Here is a 24676-nt window from a genome sequence, read left to right as displayed (position 1 = left end):
TATACCCTTATCAAGGACAGACGCTGCGAGGGGTCTTCGTTGGCTTGCTTAAACCAAGACTGAAGCTTCGTGGAAAACTCCGATATTCTCGAACGGTATCCTCCACCGGCTGGATCCTAAATTGAAGCGGAAGATTCCACCGCAGTTCCCCCGCCGTTATGACACATTACTGTGCCGCCTCTGGTTAGGGGTGGCTTTTATGAAAACCTATTCATTACTTATTGGAATGGCCGACAGACCCTGCAACTGTGAAGAGAAGATCGAGCACGTGTTGTGTTTTTGTGATCTTTAGGACATCGAACGCGACGTTCTTCGGAGTGTGTTAAACCGATTAGACAGCAGACCATTTTCAGAGACTGAGATTCTCAGACCATGCGTCGCGGGGTTACAAAGCGTCGCGGGCATTTCCACGATTCGTGAAGTAGGCGTGACGTAGGCGTGACGATTCGTAGGCATGACGTGGTGGACCACCGCACGTGTTCACACGACAGTGCCTCTTTCCCTCCCTGCCCTTTCTTCCCCCGCGCGTGGCAACCGGACGTGCGTCTGGTTTTCCTTCCTCCTCCTCCTCCATCTCGAATGTTGCAACCTCGTTCGATCGGATTGCGTGCGCGACGCGAATAGACATCCGCGAGCACCGATGATTGCGCTGCTGAAATGTGCAGGCATGAATTGCCGACGCGATTGACATCGAATTTCGACGACTCTGCAATCGTTGTGCTATGGGTGTCTGCTGTCTGCTTCTTCACCGTCACTACAACGTGACGATATGCGGGGTGATAATTTTTAAGTTTTTCCGGACATATTTAAAACCCACCGTGGTGGCTATGGTGTTGCGCTACTAACAACGACGTCGCCGGATCGGCCACGGCGGCCGCTTTTCGATGGATGCGCAATGCAAAAACACCCGTGCACTTAGATTTAGGTGCACGATTTTTTTTTACACCGTGGCTGCACGTTAAAGAATCCCAAGTGGTCAAAATGAATCCGTATCCAAACTATATCGTGGTTCTGCGCCTAAAAACCCATAATCTAATTAATTTAACTTAATTTCTTTTAAATCGTCTATTGCAGATAACATAATTCCAGTCATTGAGCTGGATTAGTCAGAGAGACGGACATTGCCTGCACGCGAAATCGGAACGCATATTCAATTAATTAAGGAGATTATATAATTAACTTCATAATTAATCACTTTACGGCACACATTGCAATTTACGAATTGTAACCGGTAACTTGCAAAGCGCACTTGTAATACATTTCCAGGATCACACCAGTTTAGAGATATTCGCCATCAAACTCGCCCTAAATATTCACTGTTCCGCTTCTTTATCATGCAGAACGGTATGTTATGCATTGTAGAACAAAATCAACTGGAACAACCATGCATCTTGTGCCACACTTTGGGAAATAACACCTCGAAACTAGTGTCGTACTGGAGATTCAAGTGAATACGTCTTGCAATCCAACCGGCTAAAACTAATAAATTACGATATGTGCCGTAATGTAATTAGTTCAGAAGATAATTATATTTTGTTAGAAGATAGATTTTTTGTTAATTTGCTGAATAGGTGTTTCGACTTCCCGTGCTGGTAATGTCTGCCTCTACGAATTATCCAGCTCGAGGACAAGGATTATGCTATTTGCCACAGGCGATAATAAAATTGCCGGAAAATTTAATTGTGATCACCCCGTACATCCACGAAAAGTTTTATATGTGGCTGGGAAAATTTAGCATATATCACATACAATGTATAACTCGCCTATCGATTTTAGTAGTTCGCTTGGCGAAAATATTTACTGCCAAAAGAAGATAATTTTCTATAAGGCCACATACCGGAATTTCCAGTAACCAATCACTCGTCTATAACTTTCAGTGCGTTGTCGTGACGTGATCTGTGCATTTTTAACCAAATTTATAGTATACATGCAGGTCTAATCGTAGCTGTCTTTTAAACATTGCTTCGTTTTATTACTTTTGAACACACCATTCGAGGTAGCGCAGCATAAACGGTTAAGGAATTGCATTGATTAGTGCTTGTAAACATGAGCCCGTTATACGGCTTGTTCAGGTGCACATGCCGTGCCACGGAGGGACTACATTCGAAGAAAAAAAAAATATTTAACGTGGCAACTTTCACGAGGATTATACCCGGGCCGGAAGAGCCGGAATACGCGATACCTATAGGAATGCACGACCTCGCCACGGCATGCACAGCACTCTGGACGTGGGATCTTTAAAAACAAGGAACCAGAACACAACAAGACATACTTCCTTGGGAATTGATTTTCTTTTCAGCCAAGAAATTCAATGTAGTTTTGAAGCAGTAGTTAATGAGCACAGACGTTTCTCATTAGTGTTCCTTTACAATACGTAATCTATCCGGTTGTGTATACGCGCTCCTATTCCTATATGTGCAAATGTTTTAGTTTAACACTGTGCGTGATCGTTTATCACACCATTCAGCAAATGATTACGTGCTATTTGATCTTGCCGTTGAGTGCGGGAGTTGGCCGACGTTGCAGTGGACTTTGAGAACGGAAGGTTTGTTTACATTATGTACAGGAATACGTCCAAAGCAAAGTAACAGTAAAATGTCATCGACGGCCGGCAGGAAATTGTTCGCCGCGGCCCGTGGCAAGAACAACGTCTCTGTCTCTTTCCGGTGGTTCTCCGTCATATAAAGCCTTCAGTCCGTCGGGGTCACGTTATTTTCAACCAATCGTCGAGCCCATGCAAGTGTCATTTTCGTCCTGTCGGCGAGCCCGTACAGGTGTCGTCATTTTCATCCAATCGTAGGGCCTGTGCAAGTGGCGTCACGTTCTGCCAATGGGAACACTCCATGAGCTCTATTCTCCAATGGCTGCCTCCGTCCGGCGTTGCCTCCTCCCCTCGTAGGCGCTCACCCGGGGAGGGGGGGGGGAGGTGCTGGTCGACCTTCAACGACCTTCCAGTGCAGAAAAGCTGCAAAGCAGCTTTTCTCAGGACTAGGGTCAACTACCTAGAACCGTGCCGGCCTCCAGTTGCACTTTCGGGAAGCGTCACACAGAGCGGAGACAAAGGCTCCACGCACGGCACACGAGGGCGGGATAGCCAACTTTTCTGACGGTTCCGACTTGACCGATGCTAGTTAATGGTCCGTATCTAACAGCGCCTTAGTTTATTGTGTTCGAGAGGACTTGTGTTTACCTGTCGAGAGGACGTTGCCACTCGTGGACACCGCCGGCTGCTACTCTTCTCTTAATAGACCGATATACGCCAAACGGTAAAACAATTTCAAGTAGAGAAGAAAGAAGAATATAGTGAGAAGAGTTCTAGAGTTCACATGCACGCACAACATACAAAGGTACAACTGTTCTTGAACCGCTAATGAGTTTTCCATTTCTCCGAATTCTATTCAGGCTGATATCTTCGCCGAGATTGGAGAGGTCGTGCTGGGTGCAAAGGAGAACCGGCGCTCCGACACGACAGTTTTCAAGTCGCTGGGTAAGTTGTTTCTTAATTCAGGCCGCACTGTTGCTTACATCTCGCCCGATAGACGTGCGTGCAAAAACCGTGCATTCCGTTTCCCTGTCTTTTTCTTCCATAGGCATGGCGATGGAAGATGTTCTGGCAGCCGACCTTGTCTACCGTCACTTAACGAATGATGAGAGCTGAATGAAGAAGAAAAGGAGAAAGGGAGGAAGAAAAGAAAGCTGGCTGTACATGTAACGTGCAGAATGGTCTGACGACCTTAATAAGGCGCACCCCTTGCAGATAAAATAAAGCAACGTAATGCTGCAATATCTGAAACGTTTATTGCAATATCCGTGGGTGTATATATAAAGTAATGCTGCAATATCTGAAACATTTATTGCAATATCCGTGGGTGTATATATATAAAGTCAAAGCGATCTATTCTGTCTAGCTGTGGTGCGTATACGCTGTTGACGTTGCCAGAACCCATGCACCGTAGAAGTTCATTGAATTTATTAACAAATTCCACTATAGTAATAGGAGCTTACTTCTCGCACCAGTCTAGAGCAACTTACGTTCACGGAACTCCTCGCAGAGCACACTAAGTTTCTACCTCACACGCCTGCATTGCCTGGATTGCTCCCTCCTGCGATCCATCCTCCATCCTGGCTATCCAGACCCGAGACAACAGTACCTTGACGAGTGTGGCTTCGCGTGTTCTGTCGAGCATGTCTTTTGCCGTTGTCCTCGCTACAACAACACACAGGCGGTCGCTCGCAACCTCGTTGGCCCGTCTCGATGACCGGCCGCTTTCGGGGCTGACAATTAATCCTGGAATGCCGGCCTCTGCGATCGTCACCACTAGTCGGCCGAGGCGCGAACATGCCAGTGAAGATCTTGGCAATCTTGACTGCTGAAGACAGCCGACGTGTGCGATTGTATTTGATAGCGTCGATGAACGTTCCAGCTCGCGTGCGCGCACATTCATTCTTTCCGCCCCCTCTTCCCCTTCACCAACCAGATGCGATCTTGGTATAACATCCCTGCCTCTCCTTCAAAGTGTTCCCCCCAGTGCTGCCGCAAGTACCACGTGTAACCCGCCTGAGCCTTGGCAAGAGCACCTTCCAATAACGTATGCGTATACGTATTTTTTATTTTCTAATAACGTTATCTATTCAGTAATACAATCTTATTCTGACTTAAGAGGAAGCTTTAGCTCGGGCGCTCCTACCCAAGTACATGTAAAAGGAGAATTCGTTTTTCTCGGCAACTACTGCACCAAATTTGACGAGGTTTGTTGCATTTAGAAGAAAACTTAAAACCTAGTGACTGTTAGTCTCCAATTTTTTATTTGTGCCGTCATTTTTTAAAATGGGCGAGAATCGCAAATTTCGTGAAAACGAAACTACCAAGTTTACAACTCTCTAACCCAGCAAGGAAGAAGGATATCACAACTCTGTGAATTGCATTTGATAGTATATCTGAAGCGGACAAAATTAATTACACATGAATCTAAACCAAAGTCAGTAATATGGAAATACAGCTTTTGAAGAGCCCTTGTACACAACGTAACAATTTCACGTAAGATATAAATTGACATGTCGAATTTATCCTCTTTCAGTGATCTAATGGGTGCCGTTTAAAGAACCACGATATCTCTTCTTGATGCAGAGCTGCTAATTTATAAACTTCGTGCTTCTATTTTTTTCGAACTTGCTGATTCTTTCAAAATGTTTTAACAAGATTCAAGCCCTAAATCGAAATTACGCTTCCAACAGTCACTAGAACTTAACTTTTTCTCTGAACTGCAACAAATATAATTAAAATCAGTCCAGGGATTATCTCGGTTGCTGTGTATTACATGTAGTTGACTAGGCCGCGTCGGAGTTGGGCCCTAGCTAAAGCTTCCTCTTAAGCCTCTCACCAGTTTTCGCCATTGCAGACGAACAAGCCCGGTGGCCAGGTTCTTTATTCTATGGCCAGCACGTGATGTCGAACTGCTCAATATCTAAACTAAAGCCCGCGCGCTCTCATTTTACAGCGAAGCTGTACATTGCTATGGTTCCACACATTCTTGTTCTCCGTGAACAAAAACTATCATCATCAATGGCTCATACTCCCGTAAGTAAGCTAAAAATGCAATGGTTCATAGCACCGTAAGGCAGAGGCTACCAGCGCTCAACAAAGTGAAGGGAACGGTGCTTAATCTCTTTCTAATCACGCATACAACATACAGAACAGCATGTCGAAAACTGTCATCATCAATGGCTGACCCCCGTGATCAATGGCTCATAACCCCATAAGCAAACAAAAAATGCAATTAATTATAGTACCGTAAGATTCATGGCTACCCACTTTGCGTGAATTAGCTGCGATTACACTACCCTTGTTGTCGTTGTCGGTATCTTTAGTGTGGATGTGTCGGTACCGAAAAGGGAGCGATTTACGCCCTCCGTGTTGCAGACATATATGCCTTGCAATGCCACGCCGGTCCTGCCCAATCGACCACCAAGCGGCGTACGTGAATAGATTTGACATTATCAAAGAGTGCGATTGCCGTTGCGAGAGAAATAATGACCAGCGATACAGACAATAAATGAGTGTGCGTACCTCTCGTCACGATGACCACCCATCAAGACAATAAATGAGTTCGTACCTTTGTTCAAAATTACGTGTCACCTTCGTGTCGCGTGCTAAACAGCTTCGCTGGTCAACGACCTTCACAGAGTGGAGTGGCTCGTGATATTTTTTAGAGCAATGGCAGCCCCCTCGCCCGCAACGGCGACTACGTCACTTAAGAATCTCACCTGCAGCCCACAATTAGAGAGCACGAACAACACGGGGCTTGCGCGTATATTCCCATGAATCGCGGAGCTTGGTCAACCGCCTCTGATGGGTGCACGAAGCAGCGACAGCGGAACAGGGAAACAGAAAGGAAACGGGGATCGCGACGTAAACGTGACGTGGGCTTTCGGTTCCCATTCTTTCTCGCTTTCTATTCCGTTCGCGTGCGCCACTCTCTTGCTTATTGAAAATTTACCAGTCATAGCTCTATCAGTAACCTCTCATACATTGGACAAGACAGGGGAACAATCTTGCTTGAGCACGCTGCTCGAGGCAGTAGGAGAGAGCCTATATATGCATGCGGGGAGGGTAGTTCACCTCCTTGTAGCATAGCCTCACTATATTTAATTTGCTTCTATGTCGACTATTACTAAACCGTTTAAAAATTATTGCTCTATATAGGACGCTCCCTGGGCGGCGCTTTACGACGTTAGACCAAGTTTCCGACAGCAGGCCCTGGTGAGGGTCCCCTCCTGTTCGCCACTTGACATTCGCTACATGTGTACGGGAAACGAGTTCGCCCCGCATAATTGAGGTCGTCAGCTAAAGCGTGGTAATTCTTTGCGAGAGGCAACGAGGCTTTTGTCGCCTGCTGCTTCAGAAAAGTGAAGCTATGCTGTGCACTATCAACTTGGTTTTTCACCGGAATTTTAAACACCGCGTACCCACAACGCACTAATTTTCAATCTACACACGTAAAAAATGCAAATCGAAACAATGCAGGAATTCACGAACCACTTTTGTTCTAAATAAAGAAACGGAGGTAGTTAGCCCGCGGATTACCCTCGAGTGAGCGCAGCACTTTCTAGGCGTCACTTTCTTCGAGGCGTCACACAGCTGAAACGGTACGATGCGATAAATGCCGCGTTACTAAGAAGATAACTAAATAAAGCACGATTTTTTCGCCAGTACACATCGTGCTCTGGACTGTGAGGAATGTGGCCACGGTGTAGCGGGAAGGGCGACATCGCCCCGCGCTGTTCTGGCGTTGTCTGACTACCGCTATCCGTCTTCGCCGACGCGGCTGCAGTGGGGACTTTGCCGCGCTAACCGGGCGCTTGCACCGCCGCGAGGCCTACGAGACCGCGAGCAGTTTGAAGAATGTATTTTGGGGACGTTTTTGCTACTCGCCCGCCGTTCCGAGCAGCGGGTTCGCCCGTCGCCTCCTGTTTTCCAGCCCAGCGTCGAGATATTTGCGTGCTGCGCTACGAAGGCGCAGCCGCTGTCAGGCCAATTGTGAAAGAGCACACGCCCGCGCACAGAGTATTCCTCCGCCTAGGAATCCTTCATCCGTTCAGCTATAAACGTGCAAAAAACACCTGGAAGTAATAACAGAAATGCTGAAATACACATTCTGCAGCCTTAACACACATATATATATTTCTTGGCGTACGGAACTTGGATTAATATACTTTAAGAGGGACGGTCTACATTCTGTAGCGTAGGAAGAAACGCAAGACTGCTCACCCTCAGGTTATACTGCGCTGCACAGAACTACTCGTCTGCTACACTTCGACCGAGTCTTCGAAGCAGACGACGGAACCCCGGACGAAGCATCGTCGTCAGCTTTTGTCGAGCACGTGGGGCAACCGGGCGTCGAATAGGATAGACAAAAAAAAAGTATCCGCGTAGTGCTGCTCGCCAAAAACATGGGGACCATGCTTGCGGTGCTGTGCACGTTGGCCGGACTCGCCGAGATCGCCCACTGCAAGCACAGACCGCGGGCAGCCGGGGACTCGTGCTGGGTCTCCACCGACTCGCACCTCTCCAAGAAACGGGTAAGGATGACGTCCTCGCCGCACAGACTGTTTAAGGTGTGTAACGGTTGACTTTTCCCTGTGTAGTTGTCGACGGAACAGTGTTTCAAGCAGTGGCTTTTTCTGAAGGAAGGCTCATCAAAAGTTCTCTTGTACATCTAAGCGTGCTGCCGACAAAGAGTTGCAAGAATCCTCGCCAAGGCCTTCTTTAGTGTGTACCTGTCTCACAACTGTGAGCTGTGACCGCTGCGGTGGCGTTCTGCTGCTTGAGTATGACGACTCGGGCTCGATTCCCAACCGGCTTTCCGTAATGCAAAGACGGTCATAACTTTTAGTTCTCTGCGAGTGAAAAAGAAAGCTGGTTGGTCAAAGTTAATTGAGACGTCCTCTCTACGGCGTCCCCTACAGTGGCTCTGGTACGTCATAGCGCATTAATTGTTAGAGTTACAAATTACTGGTTACTGACCCCCTCACTCTGGTGCGTTGGCGTGCTTAATGATGGAGATGTTCGCAATATGTCAATTATACAGCGAGCAATCCCACCCGGCGCGGCGTTCATATAAAGCTTACGAGGCTCAGGGCTGAAGTCGGGTCGCCATTGGAATAAAAGCAGTAAAGCGCTAAAAACCGTGGAAATGGACGTAAAGGCGGGGGGGGGGGGGGTAGAAATGAGAGGGAGGTAACGTAAAATATTTAATACGCGCCGCTGTCACAGTAGTTTAACTGCGCCAGATAAAGCTTGTTGCATATTTCTCGATTCCATGGCACCAGCAATAACTTTTATGGTAATTTTTTTATGGCTGTGACGTATGTCGTCGTATACTGCATTTGGTCGTAAAGGATAACGTTGAGACAAGTCCAATATTCAGGACAGAGCTTTTAGCTTAATCTCGGTGTACGCGCCTAATCTCGACCCAGACATTGTGATTGCAGCCTTTTAATTATCACCACGTGATTGCCAGCGTGCTTTAATTCAAGGCACTTCGTAAGGGCCTTCACTGCAGGTGTAGAGTTCCATATAAACTTATATATTTGTGTTCTTTTTTCACTTGTTTAGAGTCGTTGTTCCTGCCCGGTGTGTAGAAATCAAGCACAGTGTTTCATACTTGAAATCACAGTGGGGCGAAATCTGTCGCTGCGTTTGTTTAGCGACCACCGTGCGAATGACCACAATGCGGTAGCCATTTTTTTTTTTTTACGATTTGGCGTGGCCAATTTGTTGTGAAAGCACACTGCGTGGCTAGTTTTATTTGATGCTTACGGTTCACGTGTGCTTTGTTATATATATTCGCAGGACGTATCTTAAGTCCCATGTCAGTGTTTCACGTTTACACCGAATTCATTGTATCACGTGATTCTCATTGCGTAACTGTCTATACTCGGTGACAACCTAAGAATTCAGCACAAGCCCCGCTTACAATATCGCAGTTCACCATGCCCTCTGAACCTCCGCGCTCCGAAATACAGTTCGTGAGTGACGCCAGTATTGAAACGAGTTCGTCTTCGCCGTGACGTCATGGAAGTGAGCGACGTAATTGGCTAGTGCATCGATGCACGTTATTTTTTAGGTAGACAGTGATCCACAGTCTGACTCACATTTATCTGGACTAGTATAGCCGGCTGGCAGGCTGCGCCAGCGTGCGCAGCTGCTACTTCGCGGTATAGCTGCCGAGTTTTGACTCTCCTATAACACATGGACCAAGCATTCGGCATGACCATGTGCCATGCGCTTGTGCCACTGGATCCCAGAAGACGACGAGGACGTGCTAGCTCACGAGCTTGCATCAAGCGAGGCGGCAGCTTGTCTTCCGACATTGTAGGGTCAGCTCGCCTGAAGAGGCGCACGTCTTCCACGTACATGCCACCCCTGGACCCCATAAAAGACACAATATAGTTTTATCTCTCTCTCCACGTACATAGCCACACTCTCATTAGGTTTCTGAATGCGAGATTGGAGGGCCCATTAATCTCGTTCCCGGCGATCGGAGCCGGCGTAGGTGTCCAAGAGGCTGCGACAGAACGATCACGCCACGATGTCAGGACGTCTTCGCAGTTCTGGAACCACGTGCGAGCACCATCCAAAAGGCTGAAGTAGGCGTTTCGGAGCTTCGCTTCGTCGTCCCATCCACTGAACTCCGCTACGCGCTCCAAGTCCGTCAGCCTGTCTTCCACGTCTTCAAGAGGCTCGCCATGGAAGGGACTTGGCACGCGCGGTTTTTGCAGCGTGTAATGAGGAGTTACCGGAGTCGTGGTAGTATCGGATGTAGCATCCATATACCTGCCGACGCTGTCGTTGTCCTCGCTGGTAAAGGCTCGAACGCAGCGGCCCATCCCTGGATTCTCAGGCTGGCGCGGTGTACTGGCGTGAGCTCCGGTATCGGTCTATCGGTCCTGCTCCTGGGAGGGGTCTGTTGCATGGGTCTAGAAAACGCCGCACCTCCACCAGAAGAATCTCACGTTTAATAGACAGGCGACTTCTAAAAACGGCCGTTAAACTCCGAGTCGTCGAAGGGGAAACGCAGCACGGCCAAAAAGACCAAGGCGCGAGGACCAGGACATCCTCGTCTTCTTCTGGGAGCCAGTGACCCAAGCCCGTGGCAATATCCGTGATCGCAATGCAGCGTCGGCCTTTGTGTACTTATTAATGTTCGTCCTTTATTTCTTCCTTTATTTTTGAATATGATTTATTTGTTTGCGATAGACCGCAGCAAATTCGGCCGACTGACCACACTAGTCAAGTGTGATTCAGACTGCACTTGCGATTGCATTATTAGCTTGTCACCGACATTAGAGACACTTTTTGGGGTACGCGTGTCACCAAGTATATATGTAATTTTGGAGATCGCACTCACTGTGGGTAATTAAATTTTACGTTTCAGACAATTCCTTGTACTTGTAATGCTGTGAAGACGGTGCGATGGTACAGAAGTCGGACCGTAAATGAGGCAAATTGTTGGGCCATACAAAAAATTCGCGACGGTTGTTCGAAGTCAAAGGCGCGGAGATTTAAACAAATCCATGTATACTACCGATCAATGATCATCGTACATGATAGATGAAGCGCTGCACCAGAAGTGCCAGATTACGCTCTGTGTTATAATCAGTGATATAGACTGATTACAGCCGCCTACTGTGACGACTGTTTTGGAGAAACGTAAGAACGCCGAAGAGATTGCGTATTTGCCATGGTACTTTCGTAGGTCCCCTCCCCTCCACCTCAGCCCCCCCGCTCTAATGAAAATTCGTTCACTGGTGCCTTCGCCTGACATGGCGCACTGTTGCATTTATCGCATTGGCCGTTTTGACTTTCCGCTTTGAGAATGCATTTGGCGGAAGCCGACAGGCGGCACGTTGTGCTTTGGCCCCTTCGTCCTTCTTGTTGGACGAAGATGTCGGGCGCAGAAAAAGTTACAATGGAGTTTTTTTTTCGTTATAACTTTCTTAGGTGCGTGAGCTGAAAGGTCATCGTGCTTCGATTATTTCCCTTCGCCCCTTGTGCGGCATTCGAATTCCACTTGGTACTACTACTTCTGTCATAACATATATTGTGTACCTTGCACCCGTGTTTACTTTTGCCTTTGAGTATTGGCCTTTACAGTACTTTCCATTTTCCTTTTTTGTCCTGTAAGGTATCCTGAAGAAAGAAACAAATATGCCACAGCAGGCTTGTTAAATTTCTGTTAACGTTAGAAGAACACCACGTATATTGACAAATTTAACAGACGCCAGTTACGTTACCGATCTTTATTATTTTTGCACTCACGGTATTTCTCGATGTAAGCAGCAAACCTCTCCTCCGTGATCGAACCAATCTTGTTTGCTAAGGTACGGTTTAGAATGGGAGATGCACGTAATTTAATTACCCTGACAACATTTAGCTCAGTCTGTCTCGACACGACTACAGCTGCAGTAAAAGTGATGCCATTTAAACGCGCAAGTGTCATTCGCAGCGCCTGATGGCTGCGCACTACATATAGAAAGCTACACTGAATAAATTACTCATGCGCTTACACACTTTCTTACCGCTGGTGTCAGTTGTGACTTTCGATGAATACAGTATAGATATTGTAGGGACACATCTTTTGAATATACTGGCTGTTTCTGCGAGGACTTTTGCCAATCTTCAAAGATCACCTGTGGCAGATAGCACAATTCTAATCATTGGACTGTATTTCTCAAACAGGCCGGGGGACATTATTTGCATGACAAATCGAAATGCATAATTGACTCACTCGTTTTTTTTTGCTAATTTCCTTACGACACATGTTGCAATTTACGAATTGTAGCCGGGAAATTCGCAAGGATCCACTTGGAACGAATTCTCAGCATTACACCAGTTTCGAGATAATAATTCCTGAACTTCGCAAGAAATACATTGGCGGTGCAGTTACTTTTGTGCTTCGATGCATAAAGCAGTGTTTTGTTAACCCTTTACTGCACCTTGTTAATATAAGTGGAAGTTAAAATAAGTGGAACGACAGTGCATTTTTACCCCAACTTTGGTGGCGCATATTTCGAAAATGGTTTCATCCACAGAAATATTTCCAAATGGCTTGCAGTCTAACCGGCTACAATTTGTAAATTGCAGTGTATGCCGTAAAGTACTTAGTTAAACATTAATTAATCAATTCTTTTCAATTGGTAGTTTATACATTTCGATTTGTCACGCAAGTAATGTCCGCCTCTTCTAGTAGGCCCGATCAGGGCTTATAGAATTGTGCTACCTGCCACAGGCGATTTTTTTTTAAATTTCTAGATGTGTTCGCAGGAACACCCTGTACATAGCCGACGTTCTTTCGGGCCCAACGCACGCCTCGGTGTCTGCATATGTCACGTACGCGTGCAGAGTTCTCGCTGAGACCCCCCCCCCCACCCCTCCTCCTCCTCCTCCAGGCGGTGCACGCAGACAGCCGCCAGGAGCTCTCGGGTTGTCCCCCGCCTGTCGTCCCCGACGTCTAGACGCTGGGCGCAAAGCCAGCCGTCGCGTGCGCAAGACTGCCGCCTTGGAGTCGTATTTCCGCCTCCGTGCTCTGTTTGCGCATTCTTTTGCGCTGTCGAAACTGTCGTCTCCGCGCGCCCGGGTTACTCGTTCCCGTTTATTTACCGCCCAACTTGCGACGGTGCCGGGGTGCTGAGCGGCGGAAAACGTGCGCTGAAAGAAGCGGCCTGGCCGCGTCTGTTTTGTTAGTGTCATAACGAGAGAGTGTTAGCAAAGAAACTGAGGCGCTTCCTTTACTCCGATGGGAGAGTTAGCCAGGAACCGATCAATGTGTTTGCATGAGCAGGGTCGTGAACTTAGCGAGTTGCTTCTGCGGAAATCGCAAGCTGGAGTTAATGTTATGAAAAAAAAAAGAACTATTGTCATCCGCCCGAGAGTATATAGGACACATGAAACACGAAAGGATCTCTCAGAGCGAAAGCTCCTCAGTTCGAGAAAAATACTTTAGTTCTTGTGTAGGAATCGAAACGGCGTGACCGATGCCTTTCCGGGGTGGTCTCGCAATAGCTAACGGAGAAGCGCGAGGCCGATTTTTAATTAAGAACTTGAACACGGGTGTCCTGTGTTCTCCCTGAGTTGTCCGCGTCAGCTTGCACGCTGCTTGCAATGGATAACTTACAATCTGCCCGCTTCATCGTCTTTCCTTCTGTACCATCGTGCTACTGTCGGGAAAAATCAGAATTTCCCCCTTTCAGAATCTTGAATTCTCCGAGGCGACACTTCATTATTATTCAAACGCTAATACCAGCATAGTTTTGCATTGAATTCCTGGAGATATCAGCTTAATCACATCGGCCAAATTATGTTCCATCAAGTAGAAGAAATACTCGAGCTGTGTCAGGCTAAAGAGTAACGCTGTCTTTCGCCGAACGGTGGAATGCGTTGTTCTTTCTTTCCTCCAACGGTATACAGCTTGTGTTTGGGTGGATACGGGAGACCGAAGCCATTCCTGTAACCGGCTTCCTTACGCAGCGGCGACTCGAAAGTGCGCCAGCCACATACGAGCAGCTATCAAGCCAGCCGCGTTGGCTCATATAGTGGCTATATGGCGTTGCGCTGTTGACCTCGAGGTCGCGCGGGTTTGTGCCTCTTTCACACCATCTGTCCCCTCTTTCCGAAGCCTTACCTACTCCCATTGCAGTGCTGTTTGAGGCGTCCCTGCTATAGAGACAGTTACGACGTTGGCCACAATTTCTTCCCTTTCTTCGGTAATAACGTACAAATTGGGTCCCAGGCTTTCGAGGCGCGTCGCGTCGTCCCCCGCTTTGGCACGCGGCGACCATTTCTGGAAGCTTTGCTGGAAGTGTGCACTCGTCCTTGACGGGCCGTGTTGCCCGCTACATGCAAGCGTTCGGAACACCGCTGTTGCAGTCGCGATATCCGCACCGGAAGGCAGCCTCTGACGACTCTCCGCGCAGATCCCGGTGCAAGTGGTCCGCCAGCTGAACAAGGCCCAGGACCTGCACGACGTGCTCCGCATCTGTTCGGGCGGCACGAGCACATCGTGGCGGCGCATCGGCACCTACGGTGAGTGTGCACACTCTCAGCTCGCCGCGTGCTAAGCGACGAGCCTCCGCGTATAGCACGCGAGGTGTGAGCATGACGTGGCACCGATGCGTGTCTGTGCAGCAGCCGCATGCAAGGGCTAACGGAGTTGTGCTGCAGCTGCCTCTCAGCTGTTCGGCTCTGCTTTGTGGCACGCGTGTGGGAACGCAGGTCAGTGCTGCGGAGTCACGATCAAACTAAAAGCGAGCACCCAAATCGGAAGTTCTTGCTTGAGGCTGCACTGCTGACTGCATGGGAAACCATGAGTGCCGTCATTTTGACATGTATAAATCCGTCACTGGAAATCGAATTGCGCGTGCATATTCGAACTGTCCCGTTCGCTTTTGTGCGTGCACGTCTGTACACAGATGCGAAGCATCGGGACTAATTACCGAACAGTGCTGCTCCTGGTGCCCATCCCTGGCACGAGAACAGCGATGTCTGCCGTTTGATCCAATGAGGTTGTATATATAACCTCCTTGGTTTGATCACTCACTGTAGATTGGGGCTGCCGCGGATGAGACGAGTCATCGCCTGACAACAGTAAAGCGATGTACTGCCACGCTTTTTGTTCTATGCTGTCGCATGAGTGTATGTCAGTCGACGAAAAGCATGTCGGTCGGAGCTCTCTCTCTGTCTCTATTTCTCTCTTTTGCCGAAGATTGTGTGCCGGCGAATCAATGGAATCTACGGTGTCGCAAATGTCTTTATAGTGCGTATTTCCTGCAAGAAGCTACAACAACGACTTTACATCAGTATGGGTGCAACTTCTCATAGTTTTCCAGCAGCGCACTCTAACATTTAGATGCCAAATATTCATTGAAACGAAGTAAATGAAAGAAGCACCGATAAAACAGAAATGAGAGCGTCTGTCTGTAATTCGAGTGATGTTTTTATTTTTAACACAAAAATATTAAAGCTTAGGTGTCATAGTGTTCGTGCCTGACATGCCAATATTTTATCTTTCCCGGCAGGCTATCTTCTGTGGCAGATCCGCTCTTACGAAGGGGATGCCATGATACAGCACCTGAAGGCGACCGGTGAAGCCACGTATGAACGTGAGCTTTATTATGATAGTTCCCTTGAATTTGCTGGGGTCAATAGTGTGCACAGCTTCGGCAAACGAACGGTTCCGATATCTTGCTGTTTGGACAAATAAATAAATAAAATGGTCGGAGGTGCGAGCTGGCGAGGGATAGACGGCCTTTTGGTGACTGATGCGTTGAGAAAGACGCTTGCAAGGATAGATACTGGAAAGGGTGCGATACGGTGCATGTGATAGAACGTATGATATAAACAGAGGTGAGAAACCTTATGCCGTAAGGCTACTGCTTTGATATTAGCCCTGGATTTAAGAGCGGAGATACAAGTAAAATAAAAATATTCTGAGTAAACAAAGCTAACTGCATGATCTTGAATTGCCTTGATCGTGCTAATATGGTTAGATTAGATATGAGTCCCAGATAGCACAGGCGTACCCTAGTTTAGGGCGAGTTATGGTTGAATAAGTTAAGATTTTAACTGAGGGAGGGGCGAGTCTTAAGTTACGGCGTAAGTAGTGAAAAAGACGGTTAGCTTCATTCGTTACGTGAGCTACGTGAGATGCCCAACACAAATCATACGTGATGTTAATGCAAAAGTAATTGAAAGTTTCCTGAGACGGGACGTCAGCGTTATTGATGGTGCACTTGTGCGGCTGGTAGTGTCACGGCCGCTCGATAAAAAAGCACCTATGCTTTTGCATCGAGCGGCCGTGGTAGTGCTGCCGGCGATGGAAAGAAACATGTCCTGATTTATTTTTTTTACGTTCAAGATTATTAACCATTAACCATCAGAAACGCAGTCGCGTGCAGACAGGCGGATGTTAGATTGTATGGAAGAAGGTACATTATTTATGTAAATCCAGGAAAGGAGAGCACCGATGACTGTTCCCTGTGGTACACTTTAAGGAACTTTTCATAGGGGGCATGCATGAAGCAAAGACAAATTGCTCACGATTTGTTAAGAAAGCTTTCAAGTTTCAAGACGAGACGTTTGTAAGGAACTTCAGCTAGTGCTTTTTTTAAATCAAGGAACAGGACATCAACTGCGGTGTTAGTAATTATTGGCTGTAGCTAATGTCATGTGTGAAAAGGGCCAGCAGTGTTTCGCAAGAGGCGCCGCGCCGACAATCGTGCTGATTAGAATAAAGAAAAGCTGAATCGATGAGGAATTTCACTGTATGAGAACAAATTATGCGCTCTATTATTCTTGAGCAAATCCAGGTTAACGATATGGGCCGGTATTGATTACTTGCAGATGCCGGGCCTTTTTGGAGGGAGTACCGGAATTTTTTTTTTTTTTTTTTACTTTCAAGTCGGACGGAAGCCCTCGTAATGAAAGAGGCTGTTGAAAAAAAAGGGATGGAATTATGCTCGAAACAGCCTTAGTATTTTTTAGCAATTATTTATTAATGTTATCTATACCAGCTGCCGATGTTAACAGTAACGAGTTTTTTTGCAATACCAATAGGTTCAGACATTATCTCAGGCGTGGTGTTACGATTAAATAACGGGCTATCGGGTAGCTCGTCGTCAGGTTAAGCATGGAACAGAATACATCGTTTAGAACACTTGCGACGTCATTATTTTGTACAGGATGACCAATTTCTTTAGACAGTCATAAAAGCCGTGCCTGGGCCGTGGTCAGTCATTCTGATTCTCCATAATTGTTTGGGGTTATCGAGCAACATTGTATGCACGGTGGAAGCATAAAATGCGTGCTTAGCGTTACAAGCTGTGTATATATATATATATATATATATATATATATATATATATATATATATATATATATATATATTCATACAACTTTTCAGCACTGCGGTACTTAGCCCCACATGCATGCGGAGTGGGAGCGTTTCGCAAACCGAAGAGAACGGGAATAAACTTTATTGAAAACTGGTCTGGTAATTTTCCTTCGAGGCGAGACGGGGTAAAAGGGAATTGGCCTCTGTCCCGTTCCAACCTTCGTCGGTGATGATGGTGGTGGTGGTGCCTAAGGTGACGGCTCGTAGTCCTCTGACCCGGGCTTCGGCTTGCCGGACAGCCCAAAGCTAGTCGCGGCCAGCTCGTCACCGGTGGGTGCCGCCTCCCAGCGGCGGCGACGCCGACGGAGGTGACGATTGAGCTCCAAGTTTCTCTAAAACGTGAGCGGCGGCAGCGTCCTTTCCGGCACATTCCCGAAGCATGTGTCGCAGCGTGGCTTTGTTTCCGCACGCATTACACGCGTCCGTCGGGTACGCACAGGCTCGGGTAACAGTGGCGATGGATCGCCGGGCTGGCGTAGGTGCGCGTTTGCAGTAATCTCCCAGGATGCACCCTCTGGCTCGTTTAACTTGTGTGGCGGCCGATATTTGCATCTGTTTTGTCTGAGGTGTCGGGTGATGTCCCCGAACGCGGTCAGCTGATCGCCCCGCGACCATTCTTGTTGTTGTTGAGCACTGTTGTTCCCCTGGTGTTACGTCCTGCTCCGCCATCGCCAGACGGTTTTTATTTTGTTCGACAGTTTTGGCGGACTGTTATATTACGACGAAGATCAAGTATCACGGGCGACTCGGCATCGAAGCGGGAAGTCTCGGTGCTGCCATGTTGTTCCGCCAACGCGGTGTACGGCGGAGCGTTCCGGTTAACTTACACCGGAGGCCCTTAACTCCGCGCATGCGCAGTCGTGGCAGCCGGTATACGACAACGCCCGCGGTATACGGTGATATACGGTATACGGCTATTCCGTGATGTTTACTGTAGGAACGCGCTCTCTTATTAGCTACTTACTGCATTTTGTTTTTGAAAAGACACCACTTAGTTTCTACGAAGCTTTGCGAAAAGTCAGCAAGAAACTAGTCGCAAAATTCGAAAGCTGTTCACATCAGCGTAATTACCTTTGTCATAAAGTATTATGGCTTTTCGAGTGTTTCTTTTTTTTTTCCTGGTAAATGCATGAGCGACGTGACATTATCGGGGTTTGACGTTAGTACCAGATGCAGAATGCTTGAAGAGTGAGCGGACTCACGAGTCTGTGCAGAAACAAGTTGCGTGAGGCCGAGAATGTTAAACACGTGTTTACGAAACTACCTTCTTCTTTAAGTTTACATGACTTCATGGTTGGATTAATTGAACATATAATCGAGGGAAAACTGAAGTCATGAAGGATAACTACAGGGGCCTGAAAATGTGACGTGGTGAGTAGATTAAGAGCGTTGTGGAATTCCGTTACGAATGAAATATCAGCGTCAGGGGGACCAGAGCAAGTACCCATGATTAGAGGTGGAAGCTGTGCAACTTGTGGCAAATTCGCATATTTGCCTTCATTATGCGCTGTGTTTGTTGTTCCGTTACATGTGTTGAGCTCTCTCTCCATGACTGCGACCAGGCAGAAAACTGTCGGACGCCCCACGAAACAACCGGGCGGACACCATCGACGACGAGATGATGCTGGGTGATGCGCCGGCTGAACAACGAAGTGAGTCAATCTGCATGGCAGGAAAAAAGAATCATATTGGACAGAAGTGCATCCTTTACATTTCGCCTGCAGTACAAAGTTCCCGGTTGAGCGTAGCGTAAACGATGTGCATGACTTACCTGCATTTCATATCGGCAACCCGCGTGAAGTCACTTGTGATCGTCTCGTGACCGTCTCGTATAATTTCTTCCCACATAATGAGTTGCTAATGAGCGTCTCTATAAAACCATTTTGCGGATGTTGACGTTGCATCCTGGATTTTCATGTCAACTCGCGGCATTCGTAACACACAACACGTGTGCTTTTCTGTCGTCCTCGACGAGACAACAATATAGATCAAATTATTGTCATTTTTCACGAAAGCTGGCGGCAAGAACATACTTAATCCACTTTCAATATCAATCTGCATGCATCCTGTACTCTATATGAGGCACGAATATTTTACGTATGCCCGCTTCCGAGTTAATCTCGAAAGGACAGTGTGAATTTACAAGCGGTCGCCGCGAGGTACTCCTTCCGCACAGACCTCCGTGAAACGAATTCAGTGTCAACGCGATCGGGTCGCGTTGCTTTCAAGCCCGGCCTCTCGGCGTCGTGCCCACGCAAACGAACAGGCGGAAGAAACGCAACGTGGCGTGCGTACACGCAGAGCGGACCCTGCGCCTGGACAAGCGGGCCGCGTGCAGCCCGAGGTCGGTGCCCGTGCGGGTGCCCCAGCCGCGGGAGCCGGACACCCTGTTCTACCCGACCTGCGCCGAGGTGGAGCGCTGCGCCGGATGCTGCGGGCACCACCTGCTGCGCTGCAGGGCCAGCGCGTTCCGAAACGTCACCAGACAGGTGGGTGCCCTTCTAGGGGACGGCGCACCATGTTGCCAAGCCCGCACATTCACGTGTGTTATGCTTTGTGTGTGTGTGTGGTCGCTTGCTTCGCGCTAAACCTGCATTTGTAAGCAATCATGCACCAATAGCCCAACTACAAGTTCTGCCCCAGGGGTGAATCTCCGCATGGCTGTCATTGGCTGTTTTTGAGCAGACGCACTTTCGACGCTAGCGCCAAGGTCCCCTTGAGTTACGGCCCTAGCAGGAGGGCGATACTTTGGTGAAATGGCGGCGCACACCATTGTTTACGTTGTCATGGCAACAGGAACAGCAGGCTATAAAAACGCGGACTCCCGAAAAGGTGCAGTTCTCTTCATCCGAGTACTGGCGAACGACGTCGTCGACGAAACGCGCAACATTCGGTCTCTTGGCGAGCGGCCAAAACATGATGTTGAAAGCTTGCTTGAATACACTAGCTTCCGAAGCTTCTTCGTCGCTTGAGACCCCACTGGTCGATTCGTAACTTGACCTAGATGAATCATCACTCTCCGCAAGCAGTAAAAGCGCAAGTTGACGATGCGAAGCACCACTCATTGCTTCCGAGAGGCCGCGATTTGCATTTACGGGCGCGCGCTCCATAGGGCTACGTTGACTGTGGGTGGCCTGACATCACACGACTTCCGGTCCACTCCGTCAATTTTTGCGGAGTAGAGAGCGCTGCTCCCGATCCGCCAATGAAAGGTACGGGAGCCACTCTCAATCTCTCAATGAAATAGACTTGCACCGCAAGGATCAGAAAAACTGCTACCGGAAGTGCTTCGAATCTGCGATTGGAATTCACCATTTGTGTTTCATATGACGACCCGCTCCGCTTCCTTTTCCCCCTTCCCCATGCCTTTATTTTTGCCTGTCCGCGGTGCGTTCTTTCTTTTTTTTTTTGCGAGCGCGCGCTGCGTCAGACATTGGCATTGTGAACTGACGCGCGGTGCGCCGTGGGTTCTTTATGCGTTTGCACGCACGCAGTCTTGTCCATACTTTGAGTATGCCGGCATATGCAAGAACATAGATAAATTCCACTTCCGACACAGCAGATATTTCACCTCGTTTTCCGAAAACGAAGCTTTTTGCAGAACTTGGTATAATACACGCGCAGAAAATGAACAAAAGTGAACAATTCATGACATGCACATGATTACTAAACAACACAAATGTTCACAGACAGTGAAATAACAAAAAACGAGGTCGCGAGATCGAATCCCGGCCACGGCGGCCACATTTCGATGGGGGCGAAATACGAAAACACCTGTGTACTTAGGCTTAGGTGCACCTTAAAGAACCCCATATGGTCAAAACTTCCGGAGTCCCCCACTACGGCGTGCCTCATAATCACAAAGTGGTTTTGGCACGTAAAACCCCATAATTTTTCTGAAATAACAAATAAAATAAAATTAAATAAAACTCAAGAAAACCCGAAGACCGTTTCATGTACGCAAATATTTAAAAAAAGAATTTTATATAATGCCCTGAAGACCAAAGTGTAGAAGAGCTTCTGATATGCGCACTTAGAACTTCTCATATACTTACTGAGATATTGTACAATACTGCGCGACCTGTATGACACAGTATTGGAACCTCAGTGCTGACACCCGTTGTTGCAACCGGACCGTTGGCGCCCGTTGTTGCAAATGGGTCGCAAGCCCCAAGGGTAGCGTTGGCCTGGCGGCCTGGGGCACACTGGAAGCATCCGAAGGTCCCAGCAAAGCATGAGGCTAACAGAACAACTTGTTTATTCTAGCATCGCAAAGAGTGGGCGTTCAGGTCGACCGAAGTAGAGAGACGGGAGAGCACGTTACTCAACAGAAGTAATCGGAGCCTCTCTCCTGGCGTCCGGGGGCAGCTGCTCTTATACTCTTGGCGTCGCGGGCAAGAAGGAAGGTCACGGGACGACACCACGTGACAGCGAGGCACGGACGGACTGAGACATGTAGAGACGAGTGTAGTGACGCATCAGCCGGGCCGGCGCCGGTCAGACCTCCTCGCTTCACACTTGGGGAGCTCCTCTCCCCGGCTGCCGCGCTTTGACAAGCGTGGGCACACACACACACACGCACACACAAAGACACGTGGCACTGAACATGCCGGGACGCGCTCGGCGGGGATGCGTCGCGGCCGCTCCGAACGGGCCAAAATGTCCGCCGCTTTGAACGAAGCTCCGGCGTACGTTGCATCCGCGCCGGCTTTATCGCGCGTCGTAGGCGAAACGTAACAGACCGCCCCGCCGGGGGAGGGAGATCCCGATGGTCAGGGGACTGCATCCGCTGTCCGGAGGGGTGTCGCTCGATGATGCTCATAACCGAAGTCGGTCGTCCCTCGGCGTTTCTTGAGCGCAGCGCACCAAGAAGGCCTCGTTCTCACGTTCAGGTTCACACAGGACACTGCAAAGTGACTTCAGGAGAGTTGCCATTTTTGTTCTCTTTCCCAGCAAGCGTTAGAACTGCGCCGAAACTCAGCCACTCAGTCAGCAAGCACGGCACAACCCTCACTAAGCCATGCCAGGCTCTTTCCCCTTTTATACTACTGCCTAGTTCCTTACAGTAGTCTATAGCAGCACTCAGAACGCGTCCACAAATCGGAAAATTGCACTAGAAAGCACATCATCACTTTGAAACACTACACAAAAGCAATATGTTAAAAATCCTGCCTCAGGAAGAAAAACATCAATAACAAACAATTTTGAGGCTGATTCCCACGTTAGGGGCTTCGACTTAAGCCATCGGCGTTACCGTTGAGACTCCCCTTTTTGTAACGCACCTCAAACGAATATTGTTGCAAAGCGAGGCTCCAGCGCAGGAGGCGGCCATTTTTGGGAGAGATGGTCTGCAGCCATTGGAGAGGGCAGTGATCCGTCTCAATGATAAACCTCGAGCCGGCTAGGTAGCATGACAATTTCTGAACGGCCCACACGAGACACGCACACTCTTTCTCGGTGGCGCTGTACGCCTGCTCACGACTGGTCAGCTTACGACTAGCATACAGGACGGGGTGTTCTACTTCTCCATTTTCCCGTTGGCACAGTACAACGCCCATGCCTCGCTCGCTAGCATCGCACTGAACAACGAACCCTTTTGTGTAGTCGGGCGATCGTAGCACGGGCTGGCTTGTTAGGGCGCTCTTTAGGGCGCTAAAAGCTCTTTCCTTTGTCTCGTCCCAGACGACTGTTTGCGGCTCTGTCTTTCTTAGAGCATCCGTCAGGGGAGCCGCGATATCAGAGTACCTGGGGATGTACCTCTGATAGTAGCCGGCGACACCTAAGAACGACCGAATATCGGTCTTCGTGCGCGGTTGCGGGAAGTCTCGCACAGCGGCCACCTTTATTTCAGAGGGGCGGCGACGACCTCGACCAATCACGTGACCGAGGTAGACAACCTCGGCCTGTGCTAACTGGCACTTGGGAGCCTTGACTGTCACGCCCGCTTCGCGCAGGCGGGTTAGCACTGCCCGCAAGTGTGCCAAATGCTCAGACCAGGATGCGGAGAATATCGCTACGTCGTCTAAATACGGTAAAGCGAATTCTTGCTGTCCCCGCAACACTTTATCCATGAGGCTTGAAAAACAGTATGGCGCGTTCTTCAAACCAAAACTCAACACTTTAGGACGGAATGTTCCCATTGGTGAAATGAACGCCGCATACCTACTAGCCTCTTCTGTAAGTGGAACCTGCCAATAACCCCTGACAAGATCTAGGGTGGAAATAAACTGAGCGCTACTAACTTTCTCAAGGCGCTCCTCGATGTTAGGGATCGGATAAATTTGATCCTTAGTTATGGAATTTAGCCTGCGGTAGTCGACACAAGGACGAGGTTCCTTGCCCGGTACCTCAACTAAAATCAAAGGGGAGGTATAATCACTCTCACCCGCCTCAATAACACCGAGCTGTAGCATCTTCTTTACCTCAGCCTCCATAATCTCGTGCTGGCGGGGTGACACCCGGTACGCCTTGGATCGTACTGGCTCTGGGGAGGTAAGTTCTATATCATGGGTAAGGACAGAAGTCCTACCAGGCCTCTCAGAGAACTGACCTTGAAACTCTTGTAAGAGCTGGTGTAGTTCGGTTTTCTGCTCAGGCGACAGCGGTGCTTTACTGATTAAGTCACTAATGACTTGATCGGTGTCTTCCCTGTTCGTCACTGAGCCTAGTCCCGGAAGCTCGACCGGAAGCTCTTCGGGAGCGTTTACCATCATACACACTACTGCTTCCCGTTGCTTATAGGGTTTGAGCAGATTACAGTGGTAAACTTGCTGTGCTTTCCGTTTTCCTGGCAGACTCACCACGTAGTTAACGTCCGACAGTTTTTGAACAATTCGTGCTGGGCCCTCCCACTGCACGTCGAGCTTGTTTTTTAGCGATGTGCGCAATATCATGACCTCATCGCCCACCTCAAAACGACGGGCCCTGGCTGTCCCATCATAATAAACTTTGGCCCTCTGCTGGGCCTTTGCCATTGCTTCACCTGACAACTCCTGTGCCCTTCTTAAGCGTTCGAGGAGCTTAAGCACGTACTCCACCACGACTGGGTCGTCGCCCCTGCCTTCCCACGATTCTCGAAGCATGCGAAGCGGAGACCGCAGCGAGCGACCGTACACCAGCTCAGCTGGCGAAAACCCCGTAGCCGCATGCGGCGCGGTCCGTAATGCAAACATCACCCCAGGCAGACACAGCTCCCAGTCAGTTTGATGTTCAAAACACAATGCTCT

The 24676-nt window shown here is 48.6% G+C and overlaps 2 protein-coding genes across 4 annotated transcripts in view; both read left to right on the top strand.

Moving 5' to 3' along the window:
- The window catches only part of LOC135919534 (ketimine reductase mu-crystallin-like), a 32157-nt gene extending 28373 nt beyond the window's left edge, over positions 1 to 3784 (top strand). For both annotated transcript variants that reach the window (XM_065453425.2, XM_070535072.1), the window contains exons 7-8: positions 3403 to 3487; positions 3591 to 3784. In XM_065453425.2, the coding sequence (XP_065309497.1) occupies positions 3403 to 3487; positions 3591 to 3658 (153 nt within the window). In that variant the 3' untranslated portion in view covers positions 3659 to 3784. The remainder of the gene's footprint in view (positions 1 to 3402; positions 3488 to 3590) is intronic.
- Positions 3785 to 7271: 3487 nt separating this feature from the next.
- Positions 7272 to 24676, top strand: part of LOC135919547 (vascular endothelial growth factor A-like) — a 32230-nt gene continuing 14825 nt past the window's right edge. The window contains exons 1-5 of one of the 2 annotated variants that reach the window (XM_070535070.1): positions 7272 to 8079; positions 14476 to 14584; positions 15577 to 15652; positions 19017 to 19102; positions 19752 to 19939. In XM_070535070.1, coding sequence (XP_070391171.1) covers positions 7951 to 8079; positions 14476 to 14584; positions 15577 to 15652; positions 19017 to 19102; positions 19752 to 19939 — 588 coding nt within the window. In that variant the 5' untranslated portion in view covers positions 7272 to 7950. Of the gene's footprint in view, positions 8080 to 14475; positions 14585 to 15576; positions 15661 to 19012; positions 19103 to 19751; positions 19940 to 24676 lie in introns of both variants that reach the window. The other variant, XM_065453443.2, reaches the window with a different exon arrangement.

The sequence above is a fragment of the Dermacentor albipictus genome, chromosome 3, assembly GCF_038994185.2.
Source record: "Dermacentor albipictus isolate Rhodes 1998 colony chromosome 3, USDA_Dalb.pri_finalv2, whole genome shotgun sequence".
Taxonomy (NCBI): domain Eukaryota; kingdom Metazoa; phylum Arthropoda; class Arachnida; order Ixodida; family Ixodidae; genus Dermacentor; species Dermacentor albipictus.
The sequence above is the reverse complement of the archived record's forward strand: the minus strand, read 5'-3'. Positions and strand labels throughout refer to the sequence as shown.